The following is a 25051-nucleotide window of genomic DNA, read 5'->3' as shown; positions in this document are numbered from 1 at the left end:
GAAAGCTATCATAGCCAAGCACATCTCTAGACTCCTGAGAAATGCTCATGATCATCGTCTGTTCCAATGGGTCCTTCCTCTGTTTGTGTGGATCCAGATTGCAGTGCTTCAGGGCTACCTCTGAAGAAAATGTATCATAAGCACAAAATAAGGCAGGCTCCTTGAATTCAGCAAAGATTCCTTTGGCCCCAGCAACTCCTTGATCATGAGACATGGTTTGGATTGAACCACACTTAGGGCTTTCACACATGCTGAATAATGTACTTTCAATCCACTTTCCATGCACATATCAGCTGGATTTTATTAGATGAAATGACAAACTCCACTTGCAAATGATTACTAAAGTGCATTCAAAATAGATTGAAAGTGCATTATTCAGTATGTGTGAAATCGCTGTTGGTGCAATAGAAGTGGTTGTACCAATTCCAAGAATGCTGTTGCTGCCAGGACAATGTCACATGTCTGAGTGTTTTATATTGGAGGGTAAACTCCTTGTACCTCCAACATCAGCTCTTGCTTTTCCATTTGCTGTCTACCCTTTGCATTCAATAATTTCCCAGTGGCTCTCCAATTTGACTGATGTTGAGCACAGCTTGACATATCAAGGCCCTTATCACTACTATGATTGACTCTTCCTTTATGGCACTCACAAAGAGGACCTTTATGGGTAATATCAATCCTGGGATCCATATTCTCCACATGGCTCAGATCCAGCAGAACCTTCACACTGTCCATTTGTCAGACATCAACCAACCGCTTCCCTAAGGTTCTACAGAATCAGGCCTTGACCGTTATTTGGAACCCTCTCTGGAGGACACTGTGGTAGAAATTACTACTTACTCTCCCAGTGAGGACTCTTACCTTTCCTTTATACAGAACTAAGCAGTTCTGACATCTTCTGACATCTTAAGGCTAGTTCTCTGATGCTAGATTCCATCTAACGCAAAAATAAAGTTACCCCAATATTCAGCTCCAGTTGACAGGCTGGAAATTAGAACCTGGGATACAAAATCTGTGCCTCTGCTGCCTTGGGATTCAAGATTGAAAGCTACCAGTTCATTATGGCCAGCTATCAGTTGTTCTACAGAATGTCACTGCCCCCTATTTACAATTTCTGCCAGAGGATAAGCAGAACTTGGCCAAACCTTTACAGCTTGAGGCCTCTAATCTTTTAGACCAACAGATATTCCACCAAACATTTGGCTGATTTTTCAGCCTGCATTCTTACACAGCCGTCTCCTTAAGATGTTACTCATGGTCACGTTCTGTGACCCTTCCTAATGAGACTCTAAAACTGAAGATTTTCTTTTTGATGGGTGAGATCTTTTTAGAACTAAAGCAGATGTTTTAACGGACTTTTTAACCCCATTATGTAAGCTGCCCTGGGACTCCGTTGTAGGATGGGACATAAATTGAATAAATAAATAAATAGATCAAGTCTAGAATGTATGAGAAAAATGCATTTGCTGCAAAAAATCTTGGGAGTCTGTCTCCCTGCCCTATCTCCTCAAAGGTCCTATCATGGTAGTTACAGGGTAGGGAATACAGGTCCCATGTCTCCTTCCTCTTGTAGGGCTCCTTTCCCTACATATTGTCAGCCTCAATCTCAGTCATGGAGAAGGTTTTCTTCTCAGAAAGGGAAAGTCAAAGTTCTGTCAAAGTCAGATGCTTCTGGTTTTTAAAAAGTGTGTGTGGGCTCAAAGCCCTTTATTGACTTTTATGTGACTATGTATTGTCGAAGGCTTTCACTGGGGTGTTGTGTGGTTTCCGGGCCGTATGGTCCTGGTCTAGTAGCATTTTCTCCTGACGTTTCACCTGCATTGGTGGGTGACATCTTCAGAAGATTCCATGTGACTATTTCCACCTGTGGCAGCTATGATTCTTTCACAACTTTTCACCATACTGCCAAAGGAATGTGAATAATGTGTCCTGGACTAGCTTTCTCATGTTTTCTCCATTTCTTGAGAAGCTGTGGAGTGGGTATCTTGTGAAGAGTTGAAGATTCTGACTCAACATGATCAATAGTAGCAGATTTGGCTCTGCCGCTAACATTGTTGCTGCCACAAACAAGTTATAAGCTATGTCTGTCTGATTCAGTGAAATGACTAACAGCCCCATCCAACCCCCTGGCAGCAGGTTGTGGCATTTATACAGCGCTGTCCCATTACCTCCGAAAGGATTTCTGGTGGCAAGGGGGAGTAGGGAAAATCCCTGAAACCTGCTGCTGTGGAAAAGCACCATAGGATAGAAAGTACATATGCCACCAAAAGGGCAGCAAGTGTCTGAGAGCTGGCATGCTGCACAACCAATGCTCAACTTGGGGAGGGAGCTAATGTTGGCTTCGCCCCTAGGAATGTCCCAGCCTGCCTCCCCCATTCTGGCATCCGAGCAGGACACCAGCATAGCCCTGCCTTCCACATTTTGCGGCAGCAGGGCTGCAGGATGTAGCTGCTGGTGTGTCTGCTCCCTCCACTGGTGGGAGGTTCTGGGAGAAGGGTGAATACACCAGTGCGGCTGTGTTCTGTTTCCATGGGCCCTTTGGATGGGGCTGCCTGCCTTCAATTTAAATGTGAAGGAATTATTAATATTTGAACTACAAAACGAAAATGCATTTGCACTGCCAGTTAGTGGCACTCAGTACCTGTATTATTAAAAAAATCCTCTTCTGTAATTTTCCAATTTTGAGCTTTATTTGAAGATGTTGAATAATAATAAGCTGGGTAATCAATTAACACTTACATTGTTTTTATTCTCTTCTTGTCAGGAAGATGAGGTGATCACTTTGTATAATTTGAAATTTTAATTTCATTAAATTTCTGTGTGAGCTTAACTTTTCAGATGCATGCTATCACTTTATTTTTAGATGTATTAGAACAGTATATCTTGGGATGGAAACCAAGCAGAGCGTGTGTCAGATTGGAAACTCTTTTCAGTGTTACAATAAATCTTTAAGAGCATTCTTAATTTTGCATGTTTGGTCAGTTGTGTTACTGCTTGTAGGAGCTTGTTTTTCTGTTAAAATCCCTGAATCTTTTGGTGTAGCAGTGTGTGTGGTGTTTGTACTCTTAACAGCCAAAAAACCAAAACAGTATGCATTTTGTATAGGTATGTACAAAACATTCCTGTTGAATTTGTTTGTACTTTACAAATACATTAATGTAAATACATTGATTTATGCTCTTGTATCACCAATACTAGAAAATAGTTTGTATGTTTTTCTGCTGGAATTTGTGTTCCTGCAGGTACATTTTTTCAAGCCCTCTCATTGTCCTGAAAGTCTTAAAGGAAATATATTTCCCTTCAAATATACTGCGTTCAAATTGTCCAAAATATTTCCCTGGAAAACTTTCTCACCACCTTCATTGTCTTATGCTTGTTTAGTAGCTCGCTTGGCACAGTTTTGTTGTTGTTGAAGCAACTGTTTGGCTGTGTGATCTCAGCCAATCGATGATCTCATAGCCAGACTTACAAAGTCATGTAACCAATCAGATACGGTGACATCATGGTGCTACGAAGGCAATTCAAGAGTAAAAGCAATGTTTTGTGCCCCAATGATGAATGGGTGAGGTTTTGGCAATGTTTGTAACTCTTCTTCACTAAAAGCAGGATGCTTTTTAAAACTTGAAGTGCCCTGACTCCATTTTGACAGCCTTAGTCAATCCTACTTCTGTTTATTCTTTTATTGGGCACTATATGAACTAATGACTCTGTCCTTCGTACTTCCCCTTCATTATAGTCAAGATTCCTTGTCTCCTCTACCACTGTTAGATTCTATACTCAGTCCCAAGATCAGAATACAAACCTTTACACAGGAAGAAAAGAAAACAGTGTTTTAAAATGTGCATTGTTTTGTTTGTTTTGGCTGTATGTTTGCAAACAGAATAGTGGCTTCAGTTACTTTCAGATTACGTACCTTCTTGTTTTAGTACCTGAAATCAGGCTCTTTGAAAGATCCTCTGCTGGATGACCATGGAGACTTCATCCGAATGTGCACTGCAATGAAGAAGATAGGTTTGGATGATGATGAGAAATTGGACCTGTTCCGAGTGGTCGCTGGTGTCCTACACCTTGGAAATATTGATTTTGAAGAAGCTGGAAGCACCTCTGGTTAGATTTCTTTACCCTATTCCATTGGACCGTGCCGCCAGTTCAACAAAAGATTCGTGTATTTAAGTGAAGAAACATAAAATAGTTCAGAGTAGCCAATTTTGGGACACCCAAATGTGAGAAAGTGGGGATGGGAGTGAGAGAGAACCGCTTGAAATTCTGTTTCTGTCCTTTTGGCAAGCATACTTAACAGTCCAAAAGTGGCCCAGGTTTAAGTGCCACAGTTCTATATGCATCTCCTAAATAAAAAATAGCCACGTATTAAGGTGGTCATCAACTAATTAGGGGTGGAATTAAAATATAAAGACTCGTTATGCAAAAATTTATGTGAAAACTCACTCTCTCTCTCTCTCTCTCTCTCTCTCTCTCTCTCTCTCTCTCTCTCTCTCTGTGTGTGTGTGTGTGTGTGTGTGTAAGTTACTCTTCTTGTTAACCTTTAAGCAATACTTGAGCTGTAGTGTATACTCTCAGTGACCTCTATCAAACATGAATATACATGCTTATTCATTTGGACTGCTTTCATGAATTTGGGCTATGTGTCCCAGAAGCATGTCCATGAAAAACTCTTTGAAATAGCATTCTCCTACTTATTTCTCATACTTATGAAGTCCTTGTGCTTGTACTTGGTAACATAAGAAATGTTACAAGTAAACACTTGCTTACATTATCTAGTAGTTTGAAGTCATCCCTGATTGTTCCATTCTGGTGCTGCTTTTTGTGAAGGTGAAAGTACAGAAAGAGATTATGAAACAATTGAGTCAACAAAGGAAATGTGGGCAGCTTCCTCTTAGGAATTTGGAGTAATTTATGAGTAAATCAGTGGTGGGATTCAGCAGGTTTGCACCAGAACCGGTTGTTAAAATGGAGCTTGTAAACAACTGATTGTTAAATTATTTGAATCCCACCACTGGAACCGGTGGTTAAATTATTTGAATCCCACCTCTGGAGTAAATGATGGTCCATCCAGAGAGTTTCTAGGCTGGATATATTCTGCTTCAGCATTAGAACTCTATTGGAGTGTAGTTGGCTCTTTCTTTAGGTTTGTGTTAAATTGTGGATGACATACCAGCTGAGTTTTTACCAGTTTCAATACAATATTCTGGAGGGTGGTAAGGCAAACATCTCTGCTTATTTTTTTTCCAGTCCCTTTAGATAGTAGCTGAAATCAGAAAGGTTTCTGTAATTATCATGAAGGTAGAATCTGTCTTTCAAAGATGTGTCTTTTTAACTCTTAAATTGAATTTTTAAATTAAAAAAAATTAATTACAGTTTTCATTGCACACTGGATTCTGCCAAACTTTGTCTCACTAAATAGTTTGCAAGAAGATGATAGATGCACACAGTTTAGATAGAGTTGGCAGTTCCTGTGGTAAATGTAAGTTTTTACAAAGTGTGTTTAATCTAATTCTAACTGTGTTTGCTGCTTGCATCAGGTGGCTGCATGCTGAAGAACAGATCTACTCAGTCATTAGAATACTGTGCTGAATTGCTCGGCTTGGACCAGGATGATCTTCGGGTCAGTTTAACCACCAGAGTTATGCTGACAACAGCAGGGGGCACCAAAGGAACAGTTATAAAGTGAGTGACTAAGGATGAAGCAATGATCTCTTTTCTACAACTGAAGTATAAAATACTGAGCATGAACATTGTTTTCCTTTTAGCTATTTCGTTGTATTAACTTGCATCTGTGTATGGGGGGGGGGGGAATAGCAAAATAAGGTTGCCTTGGATTTGCAAGATGTATAGTACTTTCCTACTGGTAATAAAACATCTGTCATTGTAGCAGATTTATTTGCCTCTCCTTCTGCATGCAGGAGAGAAAGTATCTATGTAATAATGCTTGAGAGGAACAAAAAAAATTGTTTTGTTGATAATTAGGCTGTCAACCGTTGGAGAAAGTGAACATACAGCAAGTCTTGGACAGCTTGAATCTCTATTTGCCTGACAATAATTGCTTAAAAGCTGGGAATAAACACAATGTTCAGACTTGGTGTACAGTTTGCACAGGTCATTTGGAACATTTAAAGACTGAAATAAAGAACAGAAGTACTCAGTTAATTCTTTAAATGTGGCAGCTGTGACTTTCCTGTGTCAGGTTCACTATGTATTAGGATTCCAGGTTCCTCGACATGAGTTACGCAGATAGGTTGCTCTGTAAACCTGCTCGGTTCATCAGTTTTCCTGTTCAAATGCATTAATTGGTGTCATATTTTATGTTGTCACTTCATCCATTAGCAGATCACACCCTGCATGCTTATTCTTACCAGGGATTGCTTGCTAGAAGAAGCTTGTCTATTTCTTTTTCAAAGGGACTGATTCACTGTTCTGCTTTAAATAAATCATCCAGATTTTTTATAGCTACAATCCAGACTTGGATTAGTTCTCAACACAGTATCAATATCAAGTAACAAATGTCATTCTTCATTTTGCACCTGATGGTTTAGGTCATTGTTCCATATTTTTATCTCTGTGATTATTCTTCCCCTCCCCCCCAAAAAAACAAGTCCTGACATGAATGTCCTAGACTAGCCTGACCTCATCAGATATCAGAACCTTGGTTAGCAAGGGGATGAGAGACCACCTACGAATGCAAGGGTCGCTACACAGAGATAGGCAACGACAAACCACCTGTGTTCTTCGCTGGCCTTGAAAGCCTTAAAAATCTCACACAGTCACCCTAAGTCTGCTGTGACTTGATGGCCCTTCACCACCCAAACAAAAAGAAAAAGCACTGGTGTAGTCAGTGGCAGTAGAAAAGTCCCCTGCGTCCTGATGAACAAACAAGATAGTAGACATGGAGCCTCTCCATCCTTCCCTCCCTTAAAAATCTATTCAGGTTTTCTGCAATAAATCAGTTAGTATTCTGTTTAGCTTTGGCATTCTATTTACTATTTTTTTCCCCCAGAATTAGAACGAGATACAATAATTTATAAATGGATCATTGAATTTATCAGTTCTGTTGATTTATGCAGTTGGGATTCCTTGCATACTTAAATGCAGTAAGTTAAAGATGTTTCACAGTAATGGTAAATTGTGCAAGTCTGTTGAATCAATTTGTATAATTTTGTCTTTTGTTCATTTGATTTAAGTTCTTGAACTTTAGATCTTTAACCTATTTTTGCAGGAATGTCTCCCAAGGACATTCCTGATTCTTTTTTGCTGTATCTCATTCTGGCATTGTAAAGCATAGTTAGTCCTGTGTGAGTTCAAATACACATAGCCTAGAGTATCTCTAGCAGATTTGCCACTTCCTTGTGGAATTATCAAAGGTTAGTGTGTCCTTGGTAACTGATAACAGCCAAGATACTGACCAGGATTTAACAACTGTTAGCCCATTATGCATATGCGTTTGCTTTGTGGTGGGAGCAAATGTTCTTTACAGCAAGATTTCTTGTATGAATGTATTTCTTCAAGCCCCACTTTCACTTTTCATTCTCCCTGCAGCAAGCAAGACCATTTCTATTGTGAACTTAACTTTGCTTGGCCACCAGAGTGGGGATATTTGCCAGTGAGCACAGCTTTGCCCTGGACACCTTCCCTCCCTCTGCCCATGGCCAGCCTTTACACTCCCTTCCAACTGCCATCCACGCCTTCCCCTTCACCCCTTCTATGTTGCTGGCTATTCAAAGTGCAAGAAAAGAAACACACTCACACCGACCTCTGCATTCCATGGATATATCAATCCCTCGATGCAATACTAACAGAGTGCTTGGAAATAACAAGCATTTTCTGTTCTTTCGCAACAGCAGCAGCAGGAAGTATGCAATGGGGGGAGGAGCTGCAGGATGGTCCCCTTCTTTAGCAGTGTGTGGTCCAGGGAATTGCTTTGCTCTTTCATGGGGAAGGGGGGAGGAGGTTGTGCTCCAGGCACAGAGTTTCCTTGGCAGTGTGGAAAAGACAGTCACCTAGCTGCTGGATCCCTTGGTGTGCAGTGGTCAGGACCTTCTTCCCTTGTCAGCACCTTATGACCTTATGAGAGAGGATGGTCTTATAAATTCAAACAGCAAGAGACATTTTTGAAAACAAATTGGTACATTCTTGTAATCAAATTTCCTTTCTGTTCTATATGATAACACAATGCCCAGAATAACTCCAGTGAACTTTTGTACCTACTATCAAATAGGTTCAAAAATGGAGCCCATGCTATAGTATATATCTACCTGAGGTTTACCTTTCCTAGCCTTTGCAAAAAGAAAAACTGTACCTCACTGATTGTGAATATGCCACAAAAGCAGTTATAAAAATGAAGAACTTTAGAAGTAGTACTGAGCATAGAAAAGATTCTTAAGTGTAAGGATATGTTTCAGGTGACTAAGATCAAGATAATTCAGTCTACAGTTTCCCCCATTACTGTGTGTGGATGTGAAAGTTGGACAATGAAGAAAACTGAGCTGACAGAAAGAAAGTTGATTAATTCGAAATGTGGTTTTGGAGGAGAGTTTTATGGGTACTATGGACTACCAAAAAGACCTACTCTGAACTCTCCCTAGAAGCTAAAATGACTACTCCGAAACTATTGTACTTTGGTCACTTTATGAGAAGACCAGCGTCACTGTAAAAGGCAATCATGCTGGGAAATGTTAATGACAACAAGAAAACAGGAAAACCAACATGGGATGTGTTGACTTAGTCAAGGAAACTACAGCCCCCAGTTTGCAAGACCTGAGCAAGACTGTTAATGATGGGATGTTTTGGAGGTCAACATAAGTCAGAATCAACTTGACAGCATTTAAGGCACAACATGCAGTACTGATCTACAAAGGGAATAATTAACCTTTAATTATTTTCCACGTTCTCTGAGAGCATAATGCGAGCATTTCAGAGTGCCGCAGATAAAAATCACCAAGAAATTCTTGAGATGAATTCCTGAAATTTTCAGTTAACAACTCAGTTTGACAAATGCACATAGTAACCCTTGCATATCAATGACTATGCCATGCAAAAATAACACTCCCTGTGGTGATTGTATTGTTTAGATTAATTCCAAGGCAGAAGCAAACGCACAAGGTGTGAATTCTTTACAACTGAGAAAATATTATTCTGTAAACTTCACTCAACACGCATGTTTCAGTTTTCTGTTTGATGACATTGTAGTAATATGACTGTACCACAATCAGTTACTGCAGTGTACAAGAAAACATGGAAGGGAGGGCAGATGAAATATCATAGGGCAATTGACCTTATTAAGGTTGAAAAGCATGGAAGTGTAGGAAAATGATGAACAAAATTTTACCTGTTTTTGTTCACAGCTCATCCTAGTCCAGGGGTCTGCAACCTGCGGCTCTCCAGATGTTCATGGACTACAAATCCCATCAGCCCCTGCCAGCATGGAGAGCCGCAGGTTGCAGACCCCTATCCTAGTCAGTTTGAGTATATTATGCAGATGAAGGCTGGATATATTCTCTTTCTCATTTGGCAAGAATTCTGAAGTTTTGTGGTATGCGCATGGAACACCCTCAATATAATTGTTAAAACTTTCAGCATCTGTTATTTACTGGAAGTTCTCAAATGTCAGAATGGAAGATATTGGAAGAATGCAAGTGGGGGGGGGGTCACACAATTGTTCTGTAATTATAAGTTGTAATTCTGTCCTTTAACCTCTCCCTGCCCCCCACCCCCAGGATACTATGGGATAAAAATGATTCCCTTAATAGGAAATAGAGAGGTAACAGTATGTGTGTCTGTGTCTTCATTATGTTTTCTCTGCATTAATGTGAGCGATCAGAAAAGTGAATAGGTCAGATCAGATCAGAAGAGAGGTGTTTTAAAAATATGATGTGATATACAATCACACATTCCTCAATACAGCGCTGATTATTGTTCAGACATTCAACTGATTTGGAATTGCTGAAGTAATACAAAGAGATTGTGCTGGAACCTGTTTTTTATATATAGAAGCCTCGAATTTGCGATGTACTTTTCACTAGAGAATTTTTATGATATTTTCTGTGTGTGTCTGTAATTATTGAATACCTAATGTCTTATATAAAAGACTGGTAGCTGACATGAACTTCCAGGATTACAACGTGGAGCTTTAAAGGTATCAGAAGGAGAGTGTTAGGGAACCTTCCCTCTATTTATAAGATTTCTGTCAGTGCTTATTACTGTAAGACAAATCAAGAGACAGTACATTAAGGCTGATTACTCTCTAATGTAATATAGCTGGAGTTATCCTCCCTAATGAATGCTTGATGCAGCATCCTCAATACCAATTGATTTGAATTTCTGTTAATGATTGCGTACCTTTCAAGAAACATTTGGAAAGTATTGTAGTGGTTCCAAACTGCTCTCACCCCCACCCTCAAGTTTGGTGCAGCATTGAATGTTTGCCCTGCAGGCTTTCTTACCATTCCTTTCAAAGTTGAACTGGAGAAAAACATGCTTAGTTTTGATTGCAACCTTTAAACAATATCAGGAAGGATTTCAGTTCAAATCAGAGAGTGGTTTTCAAGGGGTTTTTTTTTAAGTTGACCGAAACTCAGATTTGCAACACAGCAGTCGATTTTCCTTTTGCACCCTGATTATTTTTGAAATAAGTATTGTTGTACCAAGTAAAGGAATGGGGTAGGGAATAAATCAGTAATTTTTAAAATATGTTTGATGAGTCATAATTGTCATGACAAACAACTTCCATGTTTTAACTAACTTGAATCTGGTTTGATTGTCATCATTTCTTTTCACAATTTTTCCCATGTGTCATAGAACCACCTGGGGTTATTGAGACTGGATAGCTATTTCTTTTTGTGTGTGTGTGTGTGTGGGGGAAGGGGGTTGCGAGAAGGTCCCACCCTTTCTTAGAATAACATTCAAGTATCCTAGTCCTCTTACTCTCCCCCAGTTACCTTGCATTCTGACAACAGCAACGTTCTATTGTGAGTACTTTTTACAGCCCTAAGCATCTGCAGCTTCAGTGCCATTTTCCACAGGCAGTTGGCTTTTCTCTACCTACTGGGGACCTCATCAGTAGCCTGTCTTTATATTGAGGCAAACAAAGGTAGCTCAGAGTGAGGACAGTGAGTTTTTAGGCAGACTTGTTTATGTGTGTGCTTGCTCTCAGCTGATGTGATTTGTTCTCAGTTAACGTTGTCTCAGCCAAATGTGATTTAGCTAGGTGATATCAATGTTAGAAAATACATTAATTTGAAAAATGGATTTTAAAAAAACTATTTGGTTTTTCTGGAAAATACTTGAGGGCCCTGAATCCCCCCCCCCCCATTGGTTAGAATGTTTATTGCAGTAAAAAATCATACCAGCCCGAAATAATATCTCCCTAAAACATTGTCTCCATCTTTGGTAATCAAGCAAGTTTTTGTTCTTCTATAAGGTTTCTCTTCAAGATCTAGAACTTTTACAGTCCCTTCTACCTTGTATTTGTGGTCCTTTTTGTGAGGCTTTTTGAAAGAGAGGTTTTGTATAGACTTTTTATAGCTTTTGATTAAGGGACTTCTGTAGTCACCTTTCATCTTGTGAGAGTAGCTGTACTATATTAGCCAGGATGCATATAGTAACAATGCTAATGAGCAATGAGGTTGTTACCAGCTCAATTTTTTAAAAAACCTTTTAAAATATACTATCAGGCATGGCGGTAGTTAGGTTAATTTGACTGAAGCTTTGTTTTCCATGCTTCTGGCAGTTTCCATGCTTCTTCTCTGCATGCAGTTCTTGAAAAGATGGTGTTTGAGTTTTTGTACAGGTATCGCACTGTTGGAAGTTTAGCAGTTATCAATTGGATGTCATGGAGCTGCCACTCACAGCCCAAGTAGTGGTGCTTAAATGCTAGCAGAACATGGTCTCAGTGATTTATGCCAATCCTCACTTGCATATCACTGTTTCCTGATTATGTGCAAAGCTATGCTACTGAGGTAAACGTGGAACAAGCCAGTAGCCCTGTCTGTTTCTTTGCTGATAAGAATTCATTACATTTCAGTTATGCTAAGTTAAATTAAATCTAATTATGCACTTTCTCTCCCTTTTGTGCCATGCAGAGTGCCCTTAAAAGTAGAACAGGCAAACAATGCACGTGATGCCTTGGCAAAAACAGTCTACAGCCATCTTTTTGACCATGTGGTGAATAGGGTGAATCAGTGTTTTCCTTTTGAGACGTCATCCTTTTTTATTGGAGTCCTGGATATTGCAGGCTTTGGTAAGTATATTTTAATTATTCTGACTAATCCTGCCATTAAGCAGGTATTAACACATATAATTTTTATTTATTTGTTATGTCAAGCACAGAGTAAGCATTACCTAGTTAATTCCCAGGGCTTTGTCTGATATAAGTAAAGGAATTCTCCTTTTTAATAAAGATGTTATTAATTCTCAATAAAAATACATATAATAGAGTACAAGAACAGTGACAACAAAAAAGAAAAAAATTAGTCAGTCAGTATTAGTTCCGACCATGTCCATCTGAGAAATCCATCCAGTCAGTATTACTTCCTCCACATCCATCTGAGAAATAACTACCTCTCTGACTAATATGTCATTACAATAATAAATTCGTGTCTTATACAAAATTAGAAATACAAAAAAACTGAAAGCAAACCGAACTAATACACTATCCTCTAGAATCAATATCCTCTTTATTCTGAAAGTAACCTAACTGAGGGTAAATCTGAGTCATATTTCTCTTTCATAAATTCTAACCAGGGAGACCATATTTACTGAAATTTTTCCATTGTTAGTTCTTTCAACATTTTAGTTAGCCTATCTAATTTCGCAAAGTTCCAAATTTTATTCAGCCACTCCTTCTCAGTTAGAATCTTTGACAATTTCCAGCTTTTAGCTAAAGTCATTCTCACTGCTGTAATTATATAGGTATCATTCTTATTTCACACTTCAATATCAAATATTCCTAACAGGTAAATTTCAGGATTCATATCAAATTTTATCTTGAAAGGGTTTTTTTGAACAATGCTTCACACTATTCACCGGAACTTCTAAACCTTTTTGCAGGATTACCACATATGAAAATATGAACCAATTTTTTTTTACATTTTTTTGCATTTTTTTTGCATTTTTAGCAATGTGGAGAACGATTTGAGCACATCTTTGTAATTATCACTGGTGTCAAGTACCATCTATGAAATACTTTATAATAATTTTCTTTCAGATCCATACTCAGTGTAAATTTAGTTACTCTCTTCTGGGATTTTTCCCATTCTTCCATTATTACATTTCTTCCTATGTTTTGTGCCCATTTTATCATTATTTCCTTAACTATTTCTTTCTCAGTCAGGAAATTTAATAGGTATGTATATATTTTCTTTATCAATTTCTCATTATTAGAGCAAAGAAGCTTTTTAAAATCCTGTCTTTCATCTGTCTTAAATTTATTTCTTACTTGCATATATAGAAACCTATGACCTTATATCTCTTCATTTATTTCTTCCCTTGTTTTTAAAATCACCTCATTACCTCTTTTCTCTGTTATGTCTATATCTTTACCACATCCCATTGTTTCTAAAATCTCTTTAATTGTAATGCTTCCAATTGGCTATAGCCACATAGGTGTGCCATCATATATTCTAGTTTTATATATCATCTGTATTTTCAAAGGTCACGTCCTACAAAATTATTTTAAAGGATCTATCCAGTCTCTCTTTTTTGGGCCACAAATACACATGCCAGCCATGTACATTATTGTGGCCTTTTAAATTTAGTAATCTTTATTTTGTCAAAAGCATCCATTCCTTTATTCATACAAAGGCACACACTTCATAATATGCCCTTAATTCCAGTAATGTTAATCCTTTTGTACTTTCAAATCTGTTAAGTGAAGTATATTTTATCCTTGGTTTTTTCTTGCCCGTGTAAACTTTCCCAAATCTCTCTACCATTTTTTACATGGCTTGTCTGTGACAATTATTGAGAGACCATTCATTTTAATTATTGCAAACCATCCTAGCAATGATAGGGGGAAGTTATGCTATTTTTCTAAATCTTTTTTTATATCCTGCCAAATCTCATACCTATTCTGATATACTGGAGATTTTTTGCAATTACTATTCCTAAATATTGTATTTTAGGAGCTATTTTAAATCCTGTCTTCTGTTGGAGCAACATTTCTTTATCTTTAGTCATATTTTTCATAAGTATATTTGTTTTTTGGTTATTTAGTTTAAGACCTGCAAGATTACCAAATTTTCTCATTTTCTCCATTAAAATTTGTACTTTTTCTAAGAGGTCTTCATATAGACAACACGAAATCACCAGCATATGTTCTTCATTTAAATATTTACCTCTGAACCTTAATACCCTTAATACTTTGATCTATCCTAATATTTCTATTTAAGATTTCAATAACTGCAATAAAAAGTAAGGGAAATAATGGGCAGCCCTGTCTAGTGCCCTTTTCAATATTAAATGATGTAGTGGTCTTATCATATATAAAAAGGCATGCTTTTGTGTATTATAGATGACTTTTACTGCATTAATGAACTCATTTTTGATTCCCAAATGATACAATACCTTAAACATAAATTGCCAATCTAAGTTGCCAAGTGCCTTCTCAGCGTCGAGGAAAATTAAGACCACTTGAATTTCTGGGTTTTGTTCCAAATAGTCTAGCATATTAATTACCACCCTCACATTTTTCCTAATCTGTCTTTAGCAAAACTCCTTTTGATCTTTGTATATTTAATCATTCAGTATTATTTTTAAATAGTTTGCCAGAACTGCAGCAAATATTTTATGTATTTAATAGACCTAAAATTCTAAAAGATACATTTTGAATCTTCTTTCAGGATGTCTGTAATATTGGCTTCTTCCCATGATTTTGGGATCCTCTCCCAGATAAATATGATATTCATTATATTTAGTAATATTAATGCCAAAATTTCCTTTTTTAATTATATAGTGCAGTAAAACCATCTGATTCTGGTGCTTTACCTCCTTTTAAGCTTCTAATTACTCTTATTATTTCCTTGTTACAGGACTGTTTAAACTTTTTAATTATTCTTCTTTAATTAACATTAGTTTCTTTTTACATAAGTGTATATATACATTTTTTGCTTCTTTTTCTTTTTTTATAGAAGTAAGAATAATATGTCAGAATTTGTTTTTAGATTTTTACTTGATCCGTGATAGTATCTTGACTTATTTAATCTTGACTATTGTTCGGTCTTGTTTTTCCTTTCTCATCTTCACCACCAACTACTTCTCAGGTATATTTGCCAGGTCAAAATCTTTCTGGTTTAAATATTTCATTTTTAAAAATAATCTCCTTAGACATTAATATCTTTCATTTTAAAAAGTTATAATCTGTTTTTCTATCTTCTTGGTTTTTCTGTAATTTCTGTTCGTTTCCTTTAAATTCTTCTGTAATCTGATTACATTTTTTTCATTTTTTTTGGGAAACATTCTTTTTCACACCTCTTAGGAAGACCTTACTACCATCCCATAGTACTTTTTAAATCTGAGATGGCATTTATGTTTATTCAATCTTTTTGAAGTATCTAATCCTAATTTCTAAATTTCCACTATGGTCTTTTACTATTCCATTGTATCAGGCTATGGTCTGACTATATCCATGGTAGTATTTTTATCTTAAACATTTGGGCCACCAAATACCCATACCATATCAATTCCAGAAAAGCTTTAATACCAGCTTAAGTAGAAGATGTATCTCTAGCTAAGCCTACCTTCTCTCTCCAAACGTCTTTTAATGCCATTTTTTCCATAAGATCAAAGAAAGGCTTAGATAAATTTCCCTAATTCTCTAAATAACTTTACTAAAAAAAAGTTCAGGTACAACATGTTGAAGGCCTGGGTTTGTCATGGGTTTAGTGAATATATTCAACTGTTTTGCAACCTAATCCTAAGTATATTTTGTACTATTGTGTTCAATGAGATTTACTTTTTTATAGAGATGTTTAGTATCTGAGCCTTAGGTTTGCCTTGCTCTTTAAAAACAAACCACTATAAAAAGGAATCATATTTAATTCTTGAGGGAGAGCTTTCCTTCAGGTAAATCCAAAATGATGCTCGGTAACACAGGGCAAGATGTTCCTGGTGGCTTTTGTATGTAGGACTGTTTTTTAAAATGGAAATTCATCTGTTGCTTCTGTGTACTGAGAAAGCCAATCCCCTCCCCCCCGCCCCGCATATCCCATCATAGTCCCCTACCCTTTTGTGTAGGATAGTCTACTTTCCCCCATATAAGCACCAAATTTTAGGCACACAGATCAGCTATTGCAGTTGTTGCTCTGTACCTGTGGAAACTTTGGAAATATGAGCTTGGCTTAGCTCTGAAATATTTCTTAAACAATTTGGCTGGATTTGCCATTAGAGTAAAAAGAAGTAAGATTTAGAATGTTTCTTATTCCACTTGTATTTTATGTTCCATTTAAGGGGCTGAATGAATTAAAAATCCAGATGTTAAAAAGATCGTTCCAACAGTGAATTGTAGCATATACTTTTTTTAATCATTGTGCTTTACTTCTCACTTACATTGCATTCTACTTGCCTTGAGCTCAACAGATGTGTTACATCTGAAGAAAAAGGAGAGCTTATGTGTTCTCATTAAGCCCTAGATGTAGTTGGTAGATTTAATTTGGGGAAAAATTGGTTGATTAATGCTTTCTGCATGCAGTTAATATCAGCTATGTTAATATCAGTTAGGCAGTTAATATCAGTTAATATCAAATCACATATTTTAAAATTCAATCATGATTTCATCTAATTTTTCTTTTTTAATACATCTCATACGGTATAGGACAAAAGACCTGATGTTTTAATTCAATCTCGTAATTTGCCATTGTGTTACAAGAGCACCGTGTGCTGAATTCATCTCCTTGAATGTTTTTTTCACTGTTTTATTTTACAGAATATTTTGAACATAACAGCTTTGAACAGTTTTGCATTAACTACTGTAATGAGAAGCTGCAGCAGTTCTTTAATGAAAGGATTCTCAAAGAGGTAACTTAGGTTGCACCATGCAATCAACTGCATGTGGAAAGATTTTTTCTGAATTGACTTTTCAGCTACCACTTCACTGAATTTACATTGTGGGGCCTCATACAGGATTACTATTGGCAATGGTAATAAGAGATTACCATGCAGAATGATTACAAGCCCATTCCTAAAATCGTGTTGAATTTTGGATGTTTCTGATAAAATTCCTTGCCCTTACAAAATGATTTAAAAATCTGCTTTTGAAATATGTGGATAACTTATATCAAAATTAATCTCATGTGCCTCATTAATTTTTCGCTAATATTTACCATTGTGTGTATACAAACTGACTGCTTTCCCGACTTAGGATGCAACTCAGCTGAGGATGGCAGTGTTACAAAACTTGAAAATAGTGAAGAAAAAGTTGTTAATAACAGGTTCACTTTTCAGTTTGTTCTTCTAGTTCACATAAGCCAAAGGGAGGCATGATGCTTCTAGATTGTTTGCAGGACTAAAAATCATTTGAAAAAGGATCGGCTGTAATAACTCTAGCAATTGGAAGGAGACAAGAGACAAGGGCATGATTGTTGAAGATAACCACTGGTCATATCTTGTCTAGGAGAAGATTGAGAGATGAGGGAAGAGGCTTGCTCTCTAGAGACCAGAGAAATACAGACTATAGTGTTTATGCACTGTTTTAGTGATTTCAAAACTGTTCTAAGTCCTAGAGGTAAGATAGATTAAAGTTGCAGGGCAGTACACCACTAGAGACTCCTTCCATGGCACGATCAGCCTTTCAGGAAGTAAGTACAGTTGGGCCAGAAGAGATGCGTTGGTGCGCAGCAGGCTAGTAAGAGTTATGAAAAAATGTCTACTGAAGTAATGTCTTTAACATGCATGACAATTTCAATGTTTCCATTATAGGAGCAAGAACTTTATCAAAAAGAAGGTTTAGGCGTCAATGAAGTACATTATGTAGATAATCAGGACTGTATAGGTATGTGCCTGGGTCATTTGGCTCTTGTTTGGATAAAAGATTAAGTCTCTTGCTGTATCTATATCCAGTGTATAGTAGGTACCAGTTAAGGTGGAAAGGTGGTTTTGGGGGTGAAAAATGTATATCGAAATGCTGGGTTTATAAATTTTGAGAACTACCATGTTAGGGTATTTGAGCCTCGTAGTTGATAAATTCATTGTATTCTAAAACTGTAGTGAACTTTAGTCACCAGGAACTTTTTCTGCATAGTTCTAGGTATCTTCACTGTTGGCAGTACTATGTGTGTGAGTGTTGCAGCTTTTTGATTCAGCAGCATTGTTCCTTTGACAACAGACCAAAGATGCTTTAGGATTGGTAGAGTTCTATATTCATTGGTATGAGTTTGTCATTACATTTACTTATTGGCTTCTGTTACAGATTTGATTGAAGGAAAATTAATTGGTGTTCTTGATATCTTGGATGAAGAAAACCGTCTTCCCCAACCAAGTGATCAGCACTTTGCATCAATGGTACACCAGAAACACAAAGATCACTTCAGACTCTCAGTAGGTTTACTTCTGATAATAATAGTAACTGGTTCCCTGGTTAGGGATTGATATATGTATATTTTTTAAAAAACTGCCTATCTCCAATTCTCGATTTCTTTTCCTGTTAATATTTAGGGCTGTTTTCAGGTGTGAAACTGTTAACCTGGTGTTTCAGTTGCTGTGCTTTTAGGCCTGTGTGTTAATATATATGTGAATTCGGTTGAATGACATTCATATTGTAAAGCTGAATGTGAAAGTTCATTTTCTCTTGAACTTTAGAGTAGATTTAACCACCTGATAGTCAGATTTTACCTTAGTGCCCAGAGAAAGCCATAATCAAGATAATTCTTTATTATCATGGTACTTCCACTGTGTTGTATCCATTAGAGATTTGGAAATAAATTTTGGATGATCACTGGTCATTCATTGTACAGTTCAGTAAAATATCAGTCTTTTGCACAAGAAGCCAACTTGTTCATATTGCTGCCTGGATTCCACCCCCGCGTGGGGACCTGTCATGCTGCACAGATGGATAACCTCTATTGGCCTGTTTGTTGTAGAAATAGTGTGGTGGTAGCATCAAGATTGGGTAGTGCTTTTGGTGGGAGTCCTTGTGAATATCATTTATCTTTCATGGAAGATGAACCTAATCACTTTCAGCACATACTCTCGATTACTGAGAAAAACTGAATAATGCTTGAGCATGGTTGAACATTCTCTCGTTTTGGAAGAAAAATTATTATCATTGACAACATTAGGCAATTTAACACTCTCTTCAAAGTTTATTTTCCTTAGAGGGATATGTAAAAGGATATAAAGCTATAAATTCAGTATATGTCTTTTTGCACATTTGACTGTTGGTCTGGTCCTGTATGCCTCCCACTCTGTAAAGCTGGTAACAGTGAATGTAAGATTACTGCTGGGTGAGTTATGCAAATCTTGCTAGTCCAAGAAAAGTTAGTTGTATTCATATTTTTGTTCTTCCTGTTAAACATATTTAAGATTAATTGAAAATAATGCAGAACTGCTATCTAGACTTTGAAACTCCACATTCAAATGGTTTACAATCTGTGGTTTTCTGTATAGCTTGGATTTGGATTGTTTTTTATTTCTTTTTTCTTTCTTTCTTGGTAATTGCAGGTACCTAGGAAGTCTAAACTGGCTGTTCACAGAAATGTCCGAGATGATGAGGGCTTTATTATCAGACATTTTGCAGGAGCAGTGTGCTATGAGACAGTAAGTGAATTTGATTTACTTAAAAGGTGTCACTTTCTGTATCAGTTTTAAATAGTTTAGCACTAAAGGATTATTTGATACATCATTATAAAACATGGTTTGGCAGATAAAGAAGGTTCAGTTGCATGAAAGACTAGGAACGTTATGTTATGTGCAAGCTTATTGACATTTTAATCCATTCTATTGAGAAAAGCCTATAAGCTTTAACTTTATTTAAAATATTTTATCCCATCTTTCCAATTTCAGGCTGGCAGATCAGCTAATAAGCATAAAACTCTTGCTAAAATATTAATTAAAACATTTCACAGCCCATGAAATCCAGCAACGGTATGACTGTAATCCTGGAAGGCCTTTGGAACATCTGAAGGCCAGCAGGGAGCTAGTAGTGTAATGATTAAGGGATGGGTGAAGAAAGTGAGCATTCCTGAAGTGATTTACCATAGCTGAACAGACCCTGTTTCTTATGGATGCTGGTCTGTTAATTAAGCCCAATGTTTTCTTAGAAAATGGCTTGCTTTAGTGTCCTTCAAGTAAAATTCTGTTTTTAGTTTAGTAATGCAATTCACAATGGACAGTGCCATCCTGGGGGTTGGGGTAGTTCTATGTGACTGGGGATAGTGCAGCCATGCTGCCTCCAAAGAGGCTTGCTGTCTCACATCAGTGAGCTGACAGAGCTGCTTCCCCAAACTTCTGCGGAACTGCTCTATACAGCTCTATGGGCTGCATCTCCTTTCTGACAGCGTGAGTCTGCAAATGGGGGCATTCCCAGGCTAAAAGAGCTCAGAAAATTGACTAAAGCTACCCCTGCCTCTGGGAATGCCCCATAAGGGGGTGGGGCAGCCTATAAATTAAACAAACAAACAAACAAACAAACAAATAAATTTGCATAAATAAAATAAGTTCTGGCACAGGCTCCTGTGTTGGAGGAGTGCTGATGCTATGGTGTCACTGGCACCTGTGGCTCCCCAACACCATCGTAAACACATCTGTGCTGGCACAAGCAGCATTTATGCTGGTGCTGGAGCCTCCAGAGGGGATTTGGCCTCCCCCTGCGAACTGCACTGTAAAATAGCCATTTGTTTAAAGCAGGGTTTAAAGGAGTGTTAAGGGAAGTGACATTCTGCAGTGCCTAAAGGAATCAATGTGTTGGTTTCACTTATAATTTAATCTAGTAATGGTGACCACATAGATCGCCTATTAAGCCGTGACTATAAAATTACTCAGATAATCCAAACTTTTTTGGTTGTGATATCAACCCTAGCTTTTTACCACCAGCTGCTTTTTTAATGAATTCATTAGAAATGAACTTAAAATGTATGTTCATTGTCACCTTCCAAGATGTCTACTTGAGCCAGTCTACTTAGGAATATTATGCTACTAGAAAGCAACAACCCGTGCGGGGGCGGGGGGGGGGGCTCTCTCAAGAATTTAGGAATGATATCATCAGACAATTCTGAGATTCTGAGGGCAGAATTGGTGTCCACAAGTGTGTTACCATGGATCTAGCTTCTTATGCCCTGGCTGGTGGAATGCTCTGTCTGATGAGACCAGGGCTCTGAGGGGTCTAATGCAGATGACACCCAGCTTCTTCTGTTGATGGAGGGCCGGCTGGCCACTGCCCCAGATGTTTTGGCTCAGTATTTGAAGGCTGTGCCAGGATGGTTGTGACAGTGTAGGCTCAATCTGAATCCAATGAAGATTGAGGTCCTGTGCCTGGGGTGAGATGTGCCGGAACAGGAGTTCAAACTGCCATATTTAGAGGGTCAGGCGTTACCACCTGCCTCATTTGCCAAAAGCCTCAATGTGATCCTGGAGTCCTCCTTGTCTATGTTGTTTGTATATTGTTTTTGTACAACTATACTATTCACCTACAACAGAATGAGTTAATTGAAAATACTGAAGTAATGGTTTTATATCCGTGATTACTTTTTTGTACCTATAAGTCATTACTTGATGCTGCAATCCTCATGTGACAAACTGACCTGTATGGACCGTCTCTTATACATTAACTGCACCATTACCTTCCACAGACTCAGTTTGTAGAGAAAAACAACGATGCTCTGCACATGTCACTTGAGTCTCTTATCTGTGAATCCAAAGATAAATTTATACGTCTTCTCTTTGAATCCAACACCAACAACAATAAAGACTCTAAACAAAAAGCAGGAAAGCTTAGTTTCATCAGCGTGGGAAACAAATTTAAGGTATGGGCATGCAAAATGCATTAACTTTACTATACTGCATTCCATTTTAAATTCAAGTAATGAGACTGTAAGAATGGAAGAACAAGGTGCCTTTGATTATTTTTCCTGTCCAGTTCTGAACATGCTTACTCAGAAGCCACTGCTACAGCATTCAATACACTTTGTTCAAGGATTTCCATGGTTAATAACCAAGGATGAATCTAAGGCTGCAGTCCTATGGTCCCTTTTCTGGGTGTATGACAAATTAAATAAAACAAGGCTTTCTTCCAAGTGGGCCAGCTTAGGATTGTTTCCCAGTCCTTGGCAAGCCATTGAAACTCAGTCGTCATGACATCATGGTTGTGAATTCCACAAATTAATAATTAATCAATGCATTTTAGTCTGCCTATCAACTTGGTTGAAAGCTCCCAAGTTCTAATATAATGAGTGAAAAAGAAAAAGTTATTTTGCTCTCCTTTTCCCCCCACCAGCTTGATTTTATACATTTATCTCCTCCTCTCCACCATGAATGTAAAGTATTAGAAGTTGCTTTAACGCAGGAAGGTGATAGCTTGGAGAAAAATTATTCTCAGGGCAGTCCATTTTTCTCCTTCCTGAACCATAGCATTTGATGCTTTTCCTAATTTTTCCTTTGGTCTTTGCTGTACATCTAACCTCTGTGCCTTCTGTTTTCTCTATATGTTAAGCCTTCTCTCTTTGCTTCCTTTCCCTGTTCATCAGTTTTTATTTTAGTTGGCTGGCTTATACCAGCTCAGGATGGCTGGAGGGAGCTATAGGGAAGTTGACAGGAAAAGCAGGCAGAGCCAAAACCGAGGGCTCCAGGTAATTGTATCGCATTTGTGGACTGCTTATTTGTTAAACTACTGTAATTTCAGCCAGTTCTCTCATTGCCAGCATATCACTTTTGCTTCACATAACACTAGATAATTGTGTCTATATGCCACAGCTGCTTTTTTTAGTTCTCTGCTGATTTCCCCCCCTTAATCCATATATTGACCAGCAATATGTTGGCCCAGAGAATTTCTAATGTGAAAATGTATCAGGTATGCAGAAGAGCAGATGCAGTACAGAAAGTGGGGAAAACTCAAATAATTTATGGCAAAAGGCTTCTCATAACTGGTCTTTATGGAAAGAAGGGTACATAATGAAACTGAACAGTAAAATTTAAAAACTTGGGGTAGTCTCCAGAGGTAATGTGGTAGCTCTTGTAGATCCATGTTCAAGTTTGGAACATTAACAATACCGTATGTGTATTTGCTAAAATTGGTTACTTTTGTGCACAAAGAATTGTATGACTTGGATTCTGATTAGATTTCCATAGATTCTGGGGGTGTACAATTTCTCCCCAATTCCTTCTTCTCATGCAATCAAATACACACTCCAGAATGCAGCTCCTGGGGAGGCGGCGGCGGTTAGAAATAGCTTATGGAGGGAATTAGGGGTCTCCTGGGGAAAGGGGGAATTGGTGAAAATCCTTTCTTACACCCACAGAAATCTCAGCAGGATTTGAGTCTATGGGTGTATTTCAATGTTTGGGCAGAAATCTGCTGAAGAAGTGTAATGTCAGTCAGCTTCATCCCTTCAGTAAATCCCCATGATAGTTAACTAACAGATACAAGGATGAAAAATGGCTCGTATTAAGCTAACATGATGACATTCTGTCATTATCTTGCAAGACTGAAGCATCTGCTTTGGAAACTTCTTTGCCAGGAAAATATTTTAAATGTACTGAGTTGTAAATGGAAGATGGGTGGGAGTGTTATAGCTTACTGCTTCCAATCCAGAAATCCATATGCACTCCAATGACCTTTCCCATATGTGCGTTCTTGCTGAGTAACTGCTAGCAAATAGCTCACTGAATGCTGCAGTCATTGAGTATAAATTAATGATGCTTTATAACTAGAGCACCCTTCTCTGTGGTAAAAGGCAGTGTTCAAAATTTGTCTTAATTGATTCAAAATTAAACCATGTCCGTAAAATTCCTCAATAATGCAATTTAAAATAATTCTTAAAGACACAAGAACTGTAAAGTTAGAGTCTCCCTGAGACACCCTCAGATGATGAACAAAATATGCAAATTTTAACCAGCCTTGGGAATATTACAAGTATTTCTACACTCCCTGCCTATACCAGGGGTCGTCAACCTTTACAACCCAAAGAGCCATTTGGACCAGTTTTCCATGGCCCCGAAGATCTACTGATCCAGAGAGGCAGCTCCGCATGGAGCCGCCTCCGGTTTGGCCCCTCCACTTACCTTTCCTTCCAGCCCTGGGAGGCAGAGACGCTGGGCAGGGAAACCCCCTCTGCCCGACGGAGCAGGCAATCGCCTGCTCTGTGGGGCAGAGAGGGGATGGCAGCTGCAGGGATGGCAGAGGAGGGATGGTGACTGCTCTGGAGGGACACACCCATGCTGCCCTCCGACATCCAGGGGTTGGAGGGCAGCGTGGGCATGTCCCTCTAGCCCTCTAGCCCTCCAGAAAGGAGAGGTGAGTGGAGAGGACACGAAAAGCAGCACCCTCACACATGGAGCCACCTCTGGTTCGATCCCACCACTCACCTTTCCTTCTAGCGCTGCTCTGGAGGGACATGCCCATGCTACCCTCTTAGCTCCAGGCCACGCGGAGCCGTAGTATAAGGCTGAAAGAGCCACATGCGGCTCCAGAGCCGTGGGTTGCAGACCCCTGGCCTATACTGTGCTCACTGATAGGAACTCCCTAAAGTATGCTGGTGGGCTTAGATCGCATTCAAGAGGGCTGTGTCCTAGGCTGTCTGACATATTGGACATTCTATTTTTATAAGCCCCCCTGCTGCCCAGTGCTGTAGTACTGCCTGTGATAAGTTTTATGCCCTGATTGAGGGATCATCTTCCACAAGTTTGTCCTTCCTGACACCTGCTTGTTTCACTTCCAGTGTCTGATAACTAATGTTCACTCAGTTCTGCTCGTGTTGCTAACTATTGAACCAAGTTTGTACTGTTGCGGCAGTTCTGTGAAGGACACTCTGCCAGGACCCGTGTGCATGTTTGACTCCTCGTCTCCATTCGAGCAACTGCTTGTGCCTATGAAGAGCTAGCATGAAGCTGTGTATGC

At 38.4% G+C, this 25051-nt stretch overlaps 1 protein-coding gene across 4 annotated transcripts in view; it reads left to right on the top strand.

Annotated features, from left to right (window-relative positions):
* The window catches only part of MYO6 (myosin VI), a 125086-nt gene that overhangs the window by 53991 nt on the left and 46044 nt on the right, over positions 1-25051 (top strand). For 3 of the 4 annotated variants that reach the window (XM_048495609.1, XM_048495588.1, XM_048495598.1), the window contains exons 11-18: positions 3927-4107; positions 5541-5685; positions 12093-12250; positions 16931-17022; positions 17923-17995; positions 18413-18540; positions 19663-19758; positions 21789-21962. In XM_048495609.1, coding sequence (XP_048351566.1) covers positions 3927-4107; positions 5541-5685; positions 12093-12250; positions 16931-17022; positions 17923-17995; positions 18413-18540; positions 19663-19758; positions 21789-21962 — 1047 coding nt within the window. Of the gene's footprint in view, positions 1-3926; positions 4108-5540; positions 5686-12092; positions 12251-16930; positions 17023-17922; positions 17996-18412; positions 18541-19662; positions 19759-21788; positions 21963-22682; positions 22785-25051 lie in introns of all 4 variants that reach the window. The other variant, XR_007244411.1, reaches the window with a different exon arrangement.

Source organism: Sphaerodactylus townsendi, linkage group LG01 (genome assembly GCF_021028975.2).
Source record: "Sphaerodactylus townsendi isolate TG3544 linkage group LG01, MPM_Stown_v2.3, whole genome shotgun sequence".
NCBI classification, from domain to species: Eukaryota; Metazoa; Chordata; class Lepidosauria; order Squamata; family Sphaerodactylidae; genus Sphaerodactylus; species Sphaerodactylus townsendi.
This window is presented reverse-complemented; position numbering and strand designations above follow the sequence as displayed.